This window comes from Pseudogymnoascus verrucosus (genome assembly GCF_001662655.1).
Source record: "Pseudogymnoascus verrucosus strain UAMH 10579 unplaced genomic scaffold scaffold_42, whole genome shotgun sequence".
NCBI lineage: Eukaryota > Fungi > Ascomycota > Leotiomycetes > Thelebolales > Thelebolaceae > Pseudogymnoascus > Pseudogymnoascus verrucosus.
The window spans coordinates 222,662-241,071 of NW_017263693.1; the positions used below are offsets into that span (position 1 = coordinate 222,662).

At 52.1% G+C, this 18,410-nt stretch overlaps 7 protein-coding genes across 7 annotated transcripts; 3 read left to right on the forward strand and 4 right to left on the reverse strand.

Annotated features, from left to right (window-relative positions):
• Positions 1–9: 9 nt before the first annotated feature.
• Positions 10–1,867, reverse strand: VE01_07150 (uncharacterized protein). Its single transcript, XM_018276585.2, has 3 exons — positions 1,117–1,867; positions 474–1,068; positions 10–403 (listed from the first exon to the last, which is right to left on the reverse strand). Exons 1-3 carry the CDS (start codon positions 1,516–1,518, stop codon positions 168–170), a joined length of 1,233 nt encoding a protein of 410 aa, XP_018127784.1. The 5' UTR covers positions 1,519–1,867; the 3' UTR covers positions 10–167.
• A 688-nt stretch (positions 1,868–2,555) lies between these two features.
• Positions 2,556–4,000, reverse strand: VE01_07151 (uncharacterized protein; the record flags this gene model as incomplete). The annotated part of the gene is made up of 6 exons (XM_018276586.2): positions 2,556–2,958; positions 3,013–3,309; positions 3,367–3,555; positions 3,610–3,677; positions 3,727–3,763; positions 3,821–4,000. 6 exons carry the CDS (start codon positions 3,998–4,000, stop codon positions 2,599–2,601), a joined length of 1,131 nt encoding a protein of 376 aa, XP_018127736.1. The 3' UTR covers positions 2,556–2,598.
• Positions 4,001–4,550: 550 nt separating this feature from the next.
• Positions 4,551–4,860, reverse strand: VE01_07152 (uncharacterized protein; the record flags this gene model as incomplete). The annotated part of the gene is made up of 2 exons (XM_018276587.1): positions 4,551–4,739; positions 4,795–4,860. 2 exons carry the CDS (start codon positions 4,858–4,860, stop codon positions 4,551–4,553), a joined length of 255 nt encoding a protein of 84 aa, XP_018127787.1.
• Positions 4,671–7,000, forward strand: VE01_07153 (uncharacterized protein). Its single transcript, XM_018276588.2, has 4 exons — positions 4,671–5,433; positions 5,490–5,598; positions 5,646–6,190; positions 6,245–7,000. The coding sequence occupies exons 1-4, from the start codon at positions 5,170–5,172 to the stop codon at positions 6,878–6,880; spliced, it is 1,554 nt and encodes a 517-aa protein (XP_018127788.1). The 5' UTR covers positions 4,671–5,169; the 3' UTR covers positions 6,881–7,000.
• A 1,241-nt stretch (positions 7,001–8,241) lies between these two features.
• VE01_07154 (putative NRPS-like protein biosynthetic cluster) lies at positions 8,242–12,697 on the reverse strand. The gene has a single exon (XM_018276589.2). It carries the CDS (start codon positions 12,458–12,460, stop codon positions 8,408–8,410), a length of 4,053 nt encoding a protein of 1,350 aa, XP_018127791.1. The 5' UTR covers positions 12,461–12,697; the 3' UTR covers positions 8,242–8,407.
• Positions 12,698–12,905: 208 nt separating this feature from the next.
• Positions 12,906–14,584, forward strand: VE01_07155 (uncharacterized protein). Its single transcript, XM_018276590.2, has 6 exons — positions 12,906–13,310; positions 13,377–13,943; positions 13,993–14,033; positions 14,085–14,116; positions 14,169–14,338; positions 14,401–14,584. The coding sequence occupies exons 1-6, from the start codon at positions 13,127–13,129 to the stop codon at positions 14,454–14,456; spliced, it is 1,050 nt and encodes a 349-aa protein (XP_018127785.1). The 5' UTR covers positions 12,906–13,126; the 3' UTR covers positions 14,457–14,584.
• A 1,362-nt stretch (positions 14,585–15,946) lies between these two features.
• Positions 15,947–18,383, forward strand: VE01_07156 (uncharacterized protein). The gene is made up of 5 exons (XM_018276591.2): positions 15,947–16,490; positions 16,543–17,203; positions 17,254–17,312; positions 17,364–17,414; positions 17,465–18,383. Exons 1-5 carry the CDS (start codon positions 16,180–16,182, stop codon positions 17,877–17,879), a joined length of 1,497 nt encoding a protein of 498 aa, XP_018127789.1. The 5' UTR covers positions 15,947–16,179; the 3' UTR covers positions 17,880–18,383.
• The last annotated feature ends 27 nt before the right edge of the window (positions 18,384–18,410 follow it).

The window sequence follows — 18,410 nt, forward strand, 5'->3', positions numbered from 1 at the left end:
ATCATTTTTGACCTTATTTTTATCTGGGATTATCCCTAAATAATTTGTTTATAAATTCGTTATATCAAGATAAAATCTATGTGTCGTTCATCATATGCAAGAAGCTGCACTTTTATCACTTCTCACAATACGAGCTCCCTCTGACGAGCTCCCTATGATGACCCATATCACTCCAGCACAATCACCCTCCTCGCAACCAACGGGCTCGTCTCACAAATCTTCCCATGATCATGCGCATCCAAACACGCCCTCCTCGAATTCAACACCGCAACCCTCGCACGCGGAATCATCTCCGCCACATACCTATCAATCGGGCTCGGGGCATCCGCGTCCGCCTCAGCGAACATCTCTCTAACCAAGGACGCCACATCCGCAATACCATGGTTGGCAGCTTCGCCGCGGTCTAAAGGGGATAGGTAGTTAGCAAAACATATCGAAAAACTCGGAAAAAGGGGGCCGGGGGAGGAACATACACATAGTCATCGCATGCGCCGCATCACCAATCAATGTCACTCTCCCATCTCTACTCTCGAACCCCTCCGCAGGCGGCAGCCAATCCTCCAGCGCCAAACTCTTCACCTCCGCCCCCCCCGGAATATCCGCCACGATCCCCCTAAACGGCTCCACCCACCCCTTCGTAACCTCCTTCATCCACCCCACCCTCTCCCCCTGCACCGGCGTCTCAACCGGCTCCTCCCTCCCCAAAAACCCCTTCCGAAACGGCCACGAAACAAGGATCTGACACTCCCTATCCTCCTTCGGGTCTACAGGGACAGAGAGGAAAGAGAACCAGAAGAAAGCGTCCGTGGCGGGGTCGCTGGCTTGGAAGAAAAACGGGTCGAGCGCGCGGATGGAAGCGCAGCGGGCGGAGGAATAGGGGACGCTGGTGCCGAGGAGGCGGACGGGGAGGATGTAGTTGGATGGGGAGGGGGAGAGGAAGGTGCGTACGCGCGAGTGGGAGCCGTCGGCGCCGATGAGGTGGGTGCCGGTTGCGGTGGTGCCGTCGGTGAAGGAGGCGGTTACGGCGGAGGGGGTGGTGGTGTCAATGGCGGCGATGGTTTTGGACCACTGATGGGGTTAGTCGGAGGGTGATAAGTTGGGTGAGGGGGAGCGCACCTGGATATCTAACCCATCCATGAGGAGGCGACGGAGACGCTCGCGGGAAACGCGAATGCGTGTATTAGGCGGCACCCTGAAGCGCTCCGACCCATCTTGGAGGTCAAAAAGGAGGAAATTCCCCGTGAGTCCCTCGGCGACGGCGGCAGTATCGACGAATGTCTCGGGGAGACGCGCGAGGAGGTCGACGGGGAGGAGGGCTTCAAAGTCGGGAAGCGCCCAGTGGATTGTCAGGCCCCAGCCGGCGCCGCGGTGGGTGGGGTTGGGGTCACGCTCGTAAATGGTGAAGGGGACGGGCCCGGTTGAGGAGGAGGCGGCGTGGTGCTTGCGCAGGGCTTGGGCGAGGACGAGGCCTGTGATGCCGGCGCCGATGATGAGGGTGTGTGGAGCGGGAGAGGTCATTGCGCTGGGTGGGATGGGGGAGATCTGGGATGGTGGTGGTTGTCTGGTTTAGCTTTCGCCCCTTGCTGCGGAGGTGTTGGAGATGTTGTAGGATCTGTTTGAAACTCGATCTGTTCTGCATGATCTTCACATACGACAAGAGGTTGAGTATAGGCTGGGTACCCGGTGGTATTGCGTCGGGTTTCGGGCAGTATAGTGGGGAGAACCCCGAATGGTGGGGGTGGGAGTATCGCCGGAAGTACTCCGTACCTTCCTTCCTCATTCCTTCCTTGATCATAATATCATCATGGTAATCTGATTAAACCCACCTTCAACTCCAATAGTACAGTTCTTACTGCAGAAAATACTACCTCACAACCTTACTACTGACTATACTTGCCTAACTTGCCTAACTTGCCTCATTTTCCTAGCTTACCTAACTTAGCTAAAAATACAGTATATCGGCCATTCCCCAATCAAGCCTTCACACCCGTAACCCTACCACAACTAACCACACCCTACCATGACTAACCCCAGTCATCATCCCTGTCATGACCCCTGTCACAACCCCTACACCTAACACTATAACCAAGAATAAACCCTGTCTGCCGATCCCGCCAGCCCCCATCTAAACTAAGTCTAGATCGTTTCCGCGGCGGGAACCGGGCGGCCAATTCCCGATACAACCAGCGGAATCCGCACCTAAAAAATTCCCACAACCCAATGCATGGGCCTTTCTCCAGACCCAGCGCCCGTTGGCCGCACAGCGCTAGAAAATTAGCCGAGATAAGGATGTGACACGCCCGCGCGCCAATCGGAGCTGGTGGCATGCATGTGGACTAGATAGGGCAGAGAGGACAGGGATAGCGTAGGGACAGGGCAGACAGGGCAGGCAGGGCAGGGATGGTGCCTGGTTCAAATATCTCAAATCTCATAAGGATACCCTGGGATACTTTAGAAGGTATGCTCGTATGCTCGTACCGAGTACGGAGGAATGAGTACCAAACATCACACAGAGATCTCTTCACAAACGTGTCAACGGTGCACAGGAATGTTCCGTGAGACTTTTGTTATTATGTACAGTATACTCCATGTCCACTTCTATGTCCACCTCTCTTCTCGACGGAACTCTCCGTTCTGTGGGCCCTCCGCTTCCTCCACCTTGATATCCACTGTTACCGTGGCCGTGATACCGCCACCGTTCCTCTCCCTCGTCCCTGTCCTCTGCGTGGTGACGTTGCTGTCTGTACCCAGAATCTCCTTCTGGCTGCTCGTGTCGCTGGTGTTGTCGCGGTCGCGCCAGCGTTCGGCGCTCGCGCGGTCTCGAGCGGACTTGAGGACTTGCATCGCGTTGGCGCTGCCATTGGTGCGTTCGCGGCTGGCGCCGTGGGTGTAGTAGGATGTCTTTTCTTTGAAGTAGGTGAAGAGTGGTGCGAGGGTGGGGATGCATGTGAGTGAGATCTGGGAGAGGGTTAGCTTGTGTTATATTATGCAGAAATGGAAGGAAGTACGCACGCCAACGTTCATCTCGATTGTTCCCCAGAGGACGAGCATTGTAGAATTGCCCGTCTTGGCTATGGTGATAATCTGGACCATGCGCATGATGGAGCAGATGGTCGTGAAGAGGCCGAGCAGGAAGACGGTCATCAGGGCAATCTTGCGTCGTATATTGATCTGGAGCGAGTAGAGGAGGGGAATGGGAAGCACGAAGATTATGCAGTCGAAGATGATGGTGATGGCGGCTAGAGCGTAGAAGGTGGTGTCGTTGGGGAGGCAAGAGCCGGGAGTTTTGGGAAGCCATGATTTTTTAACCTGGGGGACAAGTTAGAGACGATAACTATGAGTAGAGGTGATAATTTGAGTATGTACCGGCTTGCATTGGAAGATGAGAACGAGCGTGCCTCCGAGATGGCCAAGAACGCAGGTGATGAGGACGATCCAGACGAATTTCCGATATGCCTTGTTCGACTTGTTCAGAATGCGAAGGTATGAAAGGCAGAGGGCGACTTTGAAGCCGGTGATGCCAGCCATGTAAAACGGTCTCCCGGCGAAGTTGATCTAATCATGCCTTGTCAGCTAGAGAACTGTATCATGATAATTGTCCAGACTCACAACTGAGTACTGATTGAGGTTTTCTGTCGGCCTAATCGCAATATCGAGCCCGAGGCCCCATCTCGACTCTACTCCTCGTTAGCAAATACACAATGCGAAGCCATCCGGAGAACTCACGGCCAATACAGAGACCACTGTAAATAACACTGCAAACCTATCACATCCAAATAAGCATTGCGCCCAAAATCAGCCACCGCTCAGGGCGCCTCACCGCTGAGAACAGGATAACCCAATCGTCCTTCCCCACGGCCTTCACCATCGCAACGCGCACATATCCACGCAGCGCAACCGTAAAAACCATCAACCCCGTGAGTCCCAGCACCACGCCCAGGATGGACGGATACTGCGACTTGGCCAGCACTTCCGGACTGGCATTGTGCACCCACTGCATCGTTGCTGGGGAGAATCTCGACGAAGCCAGAAGAGGATGGGATGAAGAATGATAAAAAAAACAGTTCCACGCCCTGTGAGATCTTGACGGCGACAGTGCCGTGATAAGGCAGGCCGCTGGCCGCCTCCTAATCCCACATTTCGCCGTGTAGTGACCTGTCACCATGTTGGTTTGGGGGGGAGCAGATCCCCCCACCAATATGTGCCCACGCACTGGGAACACCCATGAACAAACCAGTACTTCGGCATCAACCTCGAACAATACGTGTTGATCTGCGTTCACACATCCTCCTCAGGTACTAGCAGCCCTGTGAGCATGTCTCAGTCGTCGGTTCGGAAAGCGTCTTGCCGGGCGAGTATTGGGGCGGGGAAATGCCTTATTGGCGGCCAATGGTGAAATCACCACCGAGTGTGCCTGTCGCGAATTGAAGCCATAATGCAGCTCGCGAGCAGATAATTTGGTGGCGGTCGAACCCACCATCACTCTGCATATCTGGCGATGGTTGGCTCCTGCAAGTTCGGAGCTCCGATTTTTTCTCGGGCTTCGTTTGCTAGACGGGGGGATTGTCACCTTGGAAGTGCCGGCGCTTCCTGGAAGTGATCGTCGCGAGATCGTTGCGGATGCAAAACTTTCGCTCCGCCGTTCCTTTTGTTCCCTGATCGCCCCACCCCCCCTCCGGAATCACAGGGATGACCGCTTCTATTGTGAGGATCATGGGGATCAGAGGAGCGAGGGGGAGCTGGTAGTAACGTATCAGCGCCGGTAATGACTAAAACAGGTATGGCGAAGTGTACATTGCCGAGCGAGTCGAACTCTGGATGTCTCAACAGATATTTCGTCCACGCACTCCTCTCGTGCATGGCCAGGGGTTACGCGACGCAGATCCAAGGGGTGGATCCGCTGTCGATATTCTTCATTGGGAAGGTAGACCATGCAAATATCACTCTGGTTTAGAGTATTCTCCGGAATGTACTTACTTCATGGCACCCTGTCGTACCTATCTCGCACGTGTGTAACACCCCCCCAACCCCAGGGTCGTGACTTCTTTCCAATGTCGCGCTGCAATTTATTCACGTCGTTGTAAAATAACAAATCTCTTTTTCTCCTGCGTCGCTGTTTTGCAATTGCGTTGTTGTGCTGTTCACTCGTTTTTGCAATAACATCGCGCGATGGAGGCGTCTACCATGGATGAGAAAAAGATGTCGGTCCCAGGCGACGAGACCACCAGTATCGATGGACGGTCGGCCCATTCGCCTGTGGAGGGAAGCATTGAGAGCAGAGATCTCGATAAGGCGTATCTCTACCTCAATCACCAGAGCGAGGCCGCTGAGACAGTTGATCTCAAAGCTTTGCGACGAAAGATCGACTGGTGGATCGTCCCTATCATGTTTGCGTGCTACACGCTGCAGTTTATTGACAAAGTCGTCATCAACGTGAGTGCTTAGCAGGCAAAGCCGTCAAGGATGTAATACTGATTATTTACGAATAGTATGCCGCTGTCATGGGAATCACCAAGGACCTGGGACTAGTCGGCAACAACTTCTCAAACGTCGCATCCGCTTTCTTCATTGCATACCTCATCGCCGAAGTCCCCAATGGTTGGTTCTCCTCTACATGTTTCTGTCGCACGTACTGACACTTCCAGGCTACTTCCTCCAAAAGGTCCCCGTCGCCAAATGGCTCGCCGCCAACGTCTTCCTCTGGGGCGTTGCCACTGCCTGCACCGCCGCTGCCTTCAACTATCACTCTCTGCTCGTTGCGCGCATCTTCCTCGGCATCTTTGAAGCCTCAATAGCACCCTGCCTCATGCTCATCAGCAGCCAGTGGTACACCAAGTCCGAGCAAGCCCCCAGGTTCAGTCTCTGGTACTGCGGCCTCGGCGTTGGCCAGATCATCGGCGGCATTGTCTCCTTCGGCTTCCAGCACGTGGAGCACTCCAGCCTCAAGGGATGGCAGTTGATGTTCATCGTCCTCGGTGTCATCACGAGCTTGGTTGGTGTCGCAACATACTTCATCCTCCCCGATACGCCCATGAAGGCCAAGTTCCTCACCGAGGCCGAGAAGGTGGCCCTCCTGAAGCACGTCTCCGTCAACCAAACCGGTATCGAAAACCACCACTTCAAACTGACCCACATCCTCGAAGTCCTCATGGACGTCCAGATCTGGCTCATGGTCATCCTGACAGTCCTGGTAAGGCCCCCCCCACCCCACCGCGATCCACACCCCCGCTAACCCACACCCCAGATCTCCGTCTCCAGCGGCGTCATCACCTCCTACTCTTCAACCCTCATCTCGAACTTCGGCTTCTCCAAGCCCCACTCCGCCCTCCTCAACATGCCCGGCGGCATCGTCTCCATCGTCTCAACCCTTGTCGTCGGCTTCGGCGTCCGCCACACCTCCAACCGCTGGGCCTGGATCGTCGCCTGCTGCATCCCCGGTATCCTCGGCGGCGGCCTGATGTCGTTCGCCCCTAAGTCGAACCGGGCTGCCCTTCTCGCGGGTATCTACCTCGTCAACGCCATCGTCGCCACGCTCGTCGTCATCTACCAATGGACCGTCGCCAACTGCGCTGGCCACACCAAGCGCGTCGTCGCGAGCGCTCTCATCGCCGGCAGCTTCTCCATCGGCAACATTATCGGCCCGCAGACGTTCCAGGCCAAAGACGGCCCGGAGTTCCGCCCGGCGAAGATTATTGTGCTGGCGACGCAGGCGGCGGGCGCGGCGGTTGCGGTGGTGCTGTTTGGGTACTATGTGTGGGCGAATAAGAGGAAGGATAGGAAGGAGGAGGCGGCAGGTTTGTCCGAGGGGAGGGATACGGAGGCAGATGCGTGGAATAATAAGACGGATAAGGAGAATAAGTCGTTTAGGTATGTGTACTAATTTGTGGGATGGGGAGGGGGTGTATATACTTCTGTGTTGGTTTCGGTGGAGGGAATATGGGGGGGACAGAGGAGTGTATTTACCTGCCATCTTACTTAGCTATATACTGCCTTTTAATAGACTCGAAAGTTTTCTCTGAAGCTGGTACTCCTTTTTGTAGTAGTATATCTTTGAACAACAGTGACTTAACAGAATCCCACCCGAATCACTCATGTGCATCAAACCACCATTATGTTCTCATCCTGGACGCCCCTGCATGAGAGGCGTATTAATGTGCAACCCTTATTGAAGTCCAAGATTGAACCCCTGCCATGTAGTAAAAAAGCATAGATGCGAGGACACGAAGGACGACAAAAAGAAATGACTGAGCAAAGGGGGATGTAGACACGAAACAAAAGGTGAAATTTAAGGGGGAAAAAAGGGAATTGTTTGCGGGAAAGATACTGTTTAGCTATGATGTAGGAAGGAAGGAGCGTTGTTCGTTCCTTCCTTTGTTATAGTTACTAAGACTAAATGGAGAAAGGAAGGAGCTTGGTTCGTTCCTTCCTTTATTATAGTTATTAAGATTGAATGGAGGAAGGAAGGTGCATTGTTCGTTCATTCCTATGTTATAGTTCTTAAGATCGAAGAGAGGAAGGAGCGGCCGGTGCATTGGCGTATTAGATCGTATTTGCCGCTCACTGACATGAAGGGATAACTTATGGAGTCTCACGGTAATTAAGGTTAAATATAGGCTAACTTTAGCTTTATTACCGTGCGACTCCATAAGTCTGCATACAGTGTGGCCGTTTGCAATGCGAGAAGCGAACTGCATCTGTATTGTTCTAGCTACCATGAGTTGGATATTCAACCCAGTTACTATGCACTGCAATGTATGTATTTGATTCATTGACGCTATACAAACTAAATATGTAATTTAGGGAAAAAACCAAGATCCTTTCATGAAAGTGCCACATAAAACAGCGGATTACTTCTTCCCCACTCTTACTTGAGGCGCGGGGATTGGTGTGATGGCGCTCTATGCGCCCCTGTAAAGTTTTGTCGTTCGTTCTCACTTGTCCACTTTTGCTATCAAAACTGGCTACAGAAGAGTTTGCATTGTAAAAGTGGACAACTACCTGTACGGTCTCGCTAGTACACACACCATCCCATGAGAGGGAGTTGTGCAGTTTCGCGTCTGAAATTCGGTTGAATCACGATTAAAACGATGAAGTGCACAACTCAATGCCACAGCAATTACCAGATCCTCATATTAAAATGTATGTCAACGTCACAACTTATCAGTAGCCCAAGTACTTTTTAATGTCTGTTGCCACGAAGAGTTTGGTATACTCGTATCAGGAATGGTATACACTAAATAGCATTGATGTTATATAAGTGTACTAAGTTACATGGCCCTTCTCTAAATTTCTCCGCCTCCCAATTTATCATTCACGCTATATATATATGTTCGTTAAAGTCTGCTAAATCCTCGTTTAGAATCTACTTCAAACCCGGCATAAATTCCAGCTCATAACATCCAGCTCCTCAAATCGGCTCATCACGAGGCTCAATCATCACTTCATTCACCGCAACATGCTCCGGCTGTCTCAGAGTATATACAATCATATTCGCAACATCCTCAGGATCGAGGACCTTTGCTCCTGAGGGCTCTCCGTATTTCTTGAGAGCCTCAGCATCTGTCGACATTGACAGGAGCTCTGTGGCCACATTTCCAGGCTGGATGCTTGTGACACGCAAACCAGTGCCGGCTGTCTCAACACGCAAGCCTTGAAGCGTTGCTTCGACGAAGAATTTACTTGCCGAGTACACACCAAGGCCAGGGAAAACCTTCCTTCCTGCATCCGATGATATAGCAACGATGTGGCCCTTGCCTCGGGACAGCATAGAGGGGACGGTTGAGGACAGACAGTTAAGTAGGCCCTTGCAGTTCACATCGACAGTGCGTTCCCAATCCTCGGTTTGCACATTTGCCATCATTGTGAAGTACATGACACCGGCGCAGGAAACAAAGATATCGACCGGGCCAAGAGTCTCTTCAGTGGCGCGCACGAGTGACTCGACCTGCTCCTTCTTCGTGACATCGGTTTGGTGGACAAGAACTTTGCCGCCGTAGGTTGTGATCATCTTCTTAAGAGATTCGAGAGCCTCAGTGCGGCGCGCGGCAAGTGCGACATGAGCACCTTCCTTAGCTAGAGCAGCAGCAGTCGCAGCGCCGATTCCAGACGACGCGCCGGTGACGACAGCTACGAGTCCGCTTAATGGCCCCTTCTTTGGCAGGTTCCCAGCACCATTCAACTGTTGCAGACGTAGAGGTTGACGTGGCAGCCAACCTCTGGCGTACCAATTGCGAGCATAGGTCTCGAGCAACTTTACGTCGATTTTGGGGCGCTGTAGAGCGCCAAGGACGGTCTTCGACTCATCATCGCCGAGCATCGTGATATCTTTCAGGAACTCCACGGTTGGCATACCACCACGAAGAATGTCAGCAGTGAAAGCGCCAGCCCCTCTCTTTGCAGAGCCTCGCTTCTGTGTCCAAAGCGAAACCCACTTCTCCCATTCAAGTGGCTCTGCGGGATATCCGAGCTCTGCAAGGTTATCAAACAGCGACTTGGTCTCCACGGGGTTGGAATCCCCGAGATGGAACACACGTTGCTTTGTCTGAATATCATTGGAGATAGTAGTGATGGCCTTGCTGACATGGTCGACTGGGGTCATCTCAGCGCGCCAGCCGGCGATATCTGGGTAATACCCGAGGTGCAGGGATTCCACAAGCAATGCAGTGAAGAGATCATAGGTATTGGTCGACCCCGAGGTACTATGGCCGCTGATGGTTCCACATCGTAATATCCTCACCGGCATTCCTCGGCGACCTGCCTCATGAACGAGCTCCTCGGCAACATATTTCGTCTGCCCATAACCATCGACGAGGCTCTCTGGAACAGCTTCTACTCCAATCATAGAGCTCTCGGGCCATGCCTTCTCGGATGGTGGCAAGACGCCGTTTGTGGATATGTACTGTAGCGTCGCTCCGCTTTGCCCCGCCAGGCGCAAAATCTTTCTTGTGCCGCCCACATTGGCATCCCGTAAGGCAGCGTAAGGATACACCAAGTTGACGGTGGCTGCAGCGTGGATAATGACTTGGACATTGTCCACAAGCTCCTTATAGGCGCCAATGCCAAGGCCAAGTCGTTTATGCGAAAGGTTGCCTGGGAGAACCTCGATGCGATCGAGGATCGAGTCCTTCCATAGTCCCAGATCAAGCAAGTTCTTGCGAATCCTTGCGACACCGGCTGGGGCATCTTCTCCTTTGGGGTCAGTGAAGCGCACCAGGCACAAAATGCGGGCCGATGTTGATTCTAGGAGATCGCAGAGTATGAAGGCACCCAGGAAACCGGTGGCACCAGTCAACAACACCGTATGGGCATCTTCAAGAGAACACACGGGATTGCCAGCGGGCTGGATACTCTCAGGAAGTGTGCAATCCGCGCGCAACACAGCAGGCAAATCTGCCTGTACTGCTGCGGTGTGTCCATCTCGAACAGCAAGTACAACATCCAAGTGGCCCTGGAGCGTGGGGTTCACAACAAGGCGTGCTACTGGGACGAGGAAGCCAAATTCCCTTGACAGCCTGGTGGCAAGATCAGCAAGTGTCAAGGAATGACCACCCAGATCGAAAAAGGTGTGTTCCTTTGTCACGGAGTTGAATGGTACGTTGAGAGATGCAGCCCAAATCTCTGCAATGGCCTCGGTGTTGATTCTGGGGTCACGCTCAGTCTTGGTGTGGTTGAAAATGGTTGAAATGGAAACAACTGGGGGCGGCAGTTTCTTAATGTCAGCCTTTCCAGATACTCTGTTGGTGGGTAGCTCGTCAAGCTCGACCCATAGGGCAGGAATCATGTACTGGGCCAACGACGTCGAAAGGGTTCGTCGAGCCACCAGACTGTATCCAGCCTCGTCGACTATGGGGATGGCTCGGTGTCCTGGATCCTCCTTGTCATGTACAATATATGCAACCAGCTGACGATCGAGGCCGTCGCCATGAGCGATAACTGCGCATTGCTTGACGGCTAGTTTCTCAATAATGGCATTCTCAACCTTGCCAGGCACGACGGAATAGCCTCGGACCTTGATCATAGCTCCTACGCGGCCAGTGATCTCAAGAACGCCAGACGGGAGCATCTTTGCTAGATCCCCAGTTCTGTACATGCGGGAACCTGGCGTTGCGTCAAACGGATTCGGCACGAACGCCTCGGCGGTAGTTTCTGGAAGGTTGAGATAGCCCCGGGCGAGAAGCGATCCACCGACGAACAACTCTCCAGCGACACCAGTCTCGACCTTATTACCGCTCGCATCAAGGATATAGGTATGTTCCGGTTCCATGGGTTGACCAACAGGGCAGTAAGGAGCCTCCTCGTCAATAATTTCCCGGATATCTCCACAGGCAATCTCGTGGGTCTCACTGGCGCTGTAACAGTTGAGCAGGCGCGTTTTTGGGAGAGCTTTCATGGCACGGCGGGCAAGATCGGTAGTGACGACCTCGCCATTGAACCATAACGTGCGAAGATCTGGGAGATCAGACTCAATATCTGGGTGTCTAGAGAGGACTGCAGCCAAAAGAGTCGGTGTCATGAGGGTTTCTGTGATGCGCTGGCGGGAAAGCAGATCCACAAGCGCAACGGGGTCGTAACTAGCCTCGTCCGGGACGCAAAAGACAGTTGCTCCTCTCAAAAGGGGCCGCAGAATTTCCCAGACAAAGAAGACATTGCAAGCCACGCGGTCTCCCGTTGAGAGATCACTGAGGCGGAATCTCAAGTCATACGATAGCACCGGCGCCATGTGGGGGTTTGCAATCCCCTTGGGTCGGCCAGTGGTTCCAGACGAGTAGGACACAAATGCAAGGCGTTCGAGGTCATCATCAGCTGGTAAAGGAGAGAGCCCCTCCATGGGTTCTGTGGATTTGTACGGGTCCGTCCCAAGTTCATCCAAAAGAATGAGGGGAATATCTGCGTTGAACTGGTTGGCTTGAGTTGAATTTGTGATTACGACGGTTGGTTTGGCATCATCAATAACATCCGCCAAGAGATTAGGTGGGTAGGCCAGTTCAAGAACCAGGAAGGCCCCTCCAGCACGGAGAGCCGCAAGACAAGCAATCACATAATTTGCGCTGCGCCCCAAAAGCACGCCGACGAGATTGTCGCGACCAACTCCGTGGTCACGGAGGCGGTTGGCGAGGGCGGTTACTCTTTGGTCCAACTCGCTGTAAGTCAATTTGGTGGTCTCATCCTCTAGTGCAATGGCATCGGGCGTAGCCAGCATCTGCTGGGCAACCAGTGCCGACAAGTCCCTTTTGATGTCAATGACCTGCATCTGTCTGGATTTCGTTGATTTGTGAGGCGCCGCAGCACTACCGTTGAGAAGCAAGGATCCAGCTTCTGTTATATGACTTTCCGAAGAACTATGGTTTGTTTTTCTGGGTTGGTCATTGGTTGCACCACATTGGGATTTAGCACCTGAAGCTCCCCCAACCACATCGGAGTTGGAGGTCACTTGCGGTACGATGCCGTTTTCGGAAGGCATCTGATCGCCTTGCTGAGAAATGGTAAAGTAGGAGTCGGTCAAGGCAAGTTAGGGCGCCTTATCAACACGAATACTCGCCACGGGCCTGGATGCTTGGGAGGTGTGTCGTTGAGCGATAATTATTGACCCTCTAAGGTGGGGCCAAGTGGCACTGTGGCGATGATTTTCTTGTTTAGGTCTACAACATTTCAATAATGACGATGATGGCAAAACTGCGGTCTTACTAGCTAAACTGTGTTTTCTACGTATTTTTATATTGCTTTTAATTAAATAAATCTACATGATTGGAGACAGAAGTCCTGCGAAAAAATTAAGGTTATTACCATCAAAGTTTTTCAAGTGCCGTATGCGGCTAGTTGTATCATGTGACCTTGAATTTTAAGGGCCCAGGTGTTCCATCGTTTCCAGGCCGTTCATTGGTCCATTAACAACCTAGGTGCCGAGGCACGTTTTGAAGATAACCTAATATCTCCTCGAAACAAGAGGCTTGGAGAACTTCGAAAGAGAACTTGTGGATTCGAATACTATTAAAAGATTAATAATCATTGCTGTATTGCTAATCGACGGCCTTAATATTGATATTAAGAGAGAAAAGCCGCCGTATATAAGTATAAGCCCAGCCCGCGTTGCATAGAAACTCCATTTCATCATCATTATTACAGCAAAATGGCTCAATCAACCTACCAATCCGTTGTCCTCGCAAAGCGTCCTACGTCCCTCATCGTCCCGGGCGAGACGTTCACTGTGCAGGAGCACAAAGCCTTAACGGCAGCAGATCTGAAGGATGGAGAAGTCCTGGTTGACACTCTGTACCTCAGTCTCGATCCTGCGATGCGGGGCTGGCTCAATGGTGAGGACCCCCTCCTCCTCACGTGACATCCCCAACTTTTGACCATGCCTCTGATATGCCTCACAGATACGCGCTCGTATGTCCCTCCCGTGCAGATCGGCGAGAAGATGCGCGGCGCCGTGATCGCGAAGGTGCTGGCCTCCAAGTCCGCAAAGTTCGCCGAGGGCAACTACGTCACCTGCTCCACCGGCTGGACCGAGCAGGCGATTGCCAAGGAGAAGGAGCTCACGCTCCTCGAGGTCCCGGCCGGCGGACAGGTTACGGATGCCCTTGGTGTCTTGGGAATGACTGGCCTGACTGCGTATTTCGGCCTGATTGACGTCGGAAAGGTCAAGGCCGGCGACTTTGTCGTCGTCTCGGGCGCAGCTGGAGCTACCGGAAGTGTCGTGTGCCAGATTGCGAAGCTGAAGGGAGCCAAGGTCCTGGGTCTTGCGGGAAGCGATGACAAGGTCGAGTGGCTAAAGGAGCTTGGATGTGACGGTGCGCTTAACTACAAGGACCCGAACTTCCGTGCCCAGTTCAAGGAGGCGACAAAGGACTTGATTGATGTTTTCTTCGACAATGTCGGAGGAGAGATCCTCGAGATGGCTCTGTCGAGAGCCAAGGCCCATTCGAGATTTATCATGTGTGGTGGTAAGTTACCTATCGTTTGGCCAGCGGCGATTTTCTGACTTTGTGACAGCTATCTCGCAGTACAACGATGCCAAGCCAACAGGACCAAAGGTTGTTTCCCTAGACCATCTTAGCTTCAATTCAAGACTAACCCTTTCGTAGAACATCTCGATGGTCATTGCTATGCGCATTAGGTAAGTTTCCTTATCGCAGCTTAGAAAATCTCGCAGCTAACAGTTCCCCCAGAATGGAAGGATTCATCGTATTCGACTACGTCAAGGAGTTCCCTGCTGCGCGTAAAGAACTCGTGCAGTGGCTCTCAGACGGAAAGCTGAAGCGCAAGGAGACGATTGTCAAGGGTGGACTGCGTGCTGCTGAGCAGGCGCTGGTTGCTCTATACAACGGAATCAACACCGGTATGTGAACCCCGATTATTTCTCAGGCTTGATTCATGCGGCTAACTCTTGTGTCCGTATAGGAAAGTTACTCGTTGAGGTTAAGGCGGAGAACGCGAACGGAGGGTCGAGGTTGTAAGTTAAACTCGTCATAAACAAAGGCGCCTTGGCAAGGGAATTGTCATAGGGGGGTCGATGGACGACCCAGAGCTTGTAGATACTTGGTTGGATATACAGCTGCTGCCACGCGGGCTTGGATAGCAGTGCTGCAGCAGCCTTGTACCTACGGTTGTTCACATAATTAAAAGTTAAAACTATCAACATCAGCTGACGTGTTATAAAGGAGAAGTATGAGACCAAATGGTATATCAAATTGAACCCACTACCCCTGTAGCTCTGAATGAATCCCCCTGGTAAGACAGTACTCAAACATTGCGCCTCATCCATGCCGCCTTCAAACCAAACCCACACGGGAACTGTGCATCAGATCTACGCCGCATCCTTTTATCATGCATTCTCTCCCTCATCGGGCGCCCCTGCATGTGCTCCTGCATCACCCAACATCCGTTGGAGAACCATGAAATCACACTTCTGGTACCAGTTAACTGAGAATGCGCATTCTACGAACTCCAACTACTCCAACCACTATATACATCCCCGCTCGGGCTCCTTGGCCGAGCTTAAGGCTGGCCTTATTACCGATGGCATTGGCACCAACCAGCACTCCGTCGATCTCCCCGATCACCAGTGGATACTCGTCATATTACCTGTCTCGTGGCACTGGTGTTGTGTTATTCTAGTAATCCATCGAACAGGCACGGCCGAGAAGTGTGCCCCCTGTTTCATTGTTTCTGGGGCTAGTTTTTCGAATGAGGCTGCGATTGGCAACTATTCTTGATCTGGATATTACAAAGCTGAAGATGTTTCTCGACACACGGCACGGTGATTACAGAAGCGAAGGCCTTTGTCACTGATTTTGGCCAGCTGTAGACTACGTGGGCTGGACCCAACCTTTGGCCCGGAGCCTTCCAACCGAACTGCCACCCACGAACTATGAGGAGTTTGTGGGGGCGATGGAGATATCTCCCCGCGAAATCCGAGACTGGATGAGAAAAGCTTGCGAGGGTCGGAAAGAATTGGCGATAAATAGGATCAACTCCGTTGGGAGAGGGGCGCGTTGATCAACTAGCACTGACCAATGGGTAACATCCATATCACACAGACACCCGACACAGACCCACTGAGGGGAGGCGCTGATCCTGGACTTGCTGATGGCACAAACTCCATCAGCACTGATGATTACACAGACATAAAAATCGACGTATTCTGCCTGACCTTGTCCTACCGATGAGTTGGATGTATTCTGATGGGATAACTTCGTAATTCTTGGTAAATAAATTCTCTTTGACATATATCAGGAATGGTCCAGGTTATCTTTTTCAGGGGCTGTCAGATGTCAGACGGATGTGGGGGTTCGGTTTTGCCCAGGATTCGGCCGAGGCCTGACGTCGTAACTGTAGCCTAGTTCGCCGCCCGGCCGTATTCGTACAGAACACAACTATGCACACTACACGCACTATTCACTGCACAAAGCACAGACGAAACGCACGTACTGCCCCCTAATATTGACTCCATGGGCTCGCTTCCCCACAGGCCTTCCCCCATTTCCCCATTTCCCCACAGAAAGCCCAGAATCCAGTTCCCTTAGCCCTGAAGCGGCCCAAGACGTCTTGAACCTTTAGTTTCCCCGCACGACTTTCCCTCGATATATTCTCTTTGTAACCTCTAGATTCATCGATCGTGAATAGAAACAAGACCAGAGGTTGTTCGTAATCGAAAATAGCAGCTGAATTATAACAAACATGAGCGACATTTCGTCTCCGGCCGTGACCGCCAGGCCGGCAAAACGACAGCGGGCTGACGCGGATCTCCGGAGCCAGCGAAAGCGGGAGGCAGACAGGAAGGCCCAAAGAAACTCTCGTGAGAGGCAGAGGTCACACACGGATCATCTCGAGAACATGATCACGATTCTCCGCAAGGAGAATGGGAATGCGGCTACGAGCGAGCTGATGGAGATGGTGTGGCAGCTCCGGTCTGAGAACGAGCGTCTCCGGAAGATTATCAATAGTGCAAAGTCGGCCTTGAGCGTGATGTCGTGCGAGCCAACTCCATTGTATTACTCTCCTTATGGCAGCGTCATTTGTCCTAACTAACACATATTGCAGACCAAACCCTCAACATGTTGATTTGACCAGTGCCCCGAGGCCACCTCCAGGTAAGGGCCCACAGGTTGCTGTAGTCGAAGGCGCTCCCAACAAGAACCCAGGAGCTTCTCAGCCAAGTGCACTGCCTGCAAAGCGTAGCATAGATGATGTCATGCCGACTGCTTCAAATAGCCTCGTTCCACGTGGGGAACAAGCTCGAAAAAGACGCCAGACCGTTGCTGATATAACGGCCGAGAGTAATTGCGGGAGCGTCCTTAATTTCACTGAATCCTGGATGGACAAGAAGGCAATAGTTAGGACCGACAAAGCCCATGCCGATCTTACTCCCTGGGCTTGGCTGAGCCCGATTGCATCCATGATGCCACCACCAGCTCGCCCCCCGACACAGGGCATGCAATGCCAAATCTGGGAGAAATCGAACAAAATCTACTCTCAAATATCGACAGTCGCCGCCGCTTCTGCTTCTGCTGCACTACGCTTAAGTCCTATGGACTACGCGAATTTGATATTTAAGGCCGTGATTAACGGTTGGGCTTCCTTGGACACCTGGGAACGTAGTAATCCTATTATGAAAGCACTGTCAGACATCGATCAGGTATTCTCAGAACTTGATCAGGTAAGCAGGGCTGCGTTTCTGTACAAAAGCCACATGCTCCTCAAGGTAAGCCTAGAGCCCATTAACTAGGGAATGTATGTACTGACCAAGTTTAGTATCACATGGATCCCGAGAAGGGCAACTGGGACGAGATGCCTGAATGGCAGCGACCATCGTAAGGCAACCATGGCTCGAAGAGCATTGAATTCCGGCTGACCTTTCTCAGATTTACACAGCGTACCAAGCAACACCCTATTGCCGTTGATTTCTTCGTGTGGTAAGTGCAAGATTAAGATTCTAGACATGACCATTGCTAATCATCACCAGGCCCGCCCTACGCGATCGCCTTATTGATAGCAACCACAACTACTTTGCTACGGGCGACTTCTCGGCCTATTTCCGTCGGCATTACAAGTTCAGTTGGCCCTTCTCTTTCGAAGATACCTATGTCTACGATGGTGCGTCAAATACTTATCAAATGAGCCCAATATTTGCAAGGTACCACCGCGACCTCAAATATTGGGGCGTCGAAAGACCTTTCCTCGAGAAATTCCCGGAACTGGCAGGAGATATCACGTTAATTGATACCGAAATGAATATATTCCACCCGCAGCCTCTTCAGTCGATGGGTTACATCGAAAGCCCCCCTGAGGATGCAACCACGCCAGACATATTGTTTTCTGCAGGCTTCACGGATGGGGAGATTGCGGAGCTCTTCGATAATTTCCCTCAAGTTGGATAGACCGGTGATAGCACCAGCGGAAATGCCTATCGACGTTCTTTGTCAAGGGCAACAATTCAATGGCGACAAGAATTATGTTATCATATGGTTAGTGGCGGACCGACGACAGCAACAGACATCTGCTCTGCTTCGATGTCGGCCATACAAAGTTACGCCCATATCACTCCAAGGGAGCCGGAAGGTCCTGTGGGATGCGGACTTTCTCTACCGAAGGGTTCGGTGCCGAGATGGTTTTACGACTCATGAGGAAGTCTTTAGGATATCTCTACCTGAGGGAATATTCCATGGTTTGAAATAGCAATCGCTGTACAGTATCTTCGAGTTTCAACTGCACGATTTTCGTCCCCATGAAGGTATGATAAGGGTTGTTCATATCAGTAGCAAATTGACTATGTTTACCTTGACTACTGGCCGCTCTGAATATTGGGGGGAGGGGGGTAATTTGGAGTTGTGTGCCCAAATGGGTAATCACGTGAGCTAATTGAGGGGAAACGCATTCGGGGGATTCGGGGAATAACATTCGGAGAATTC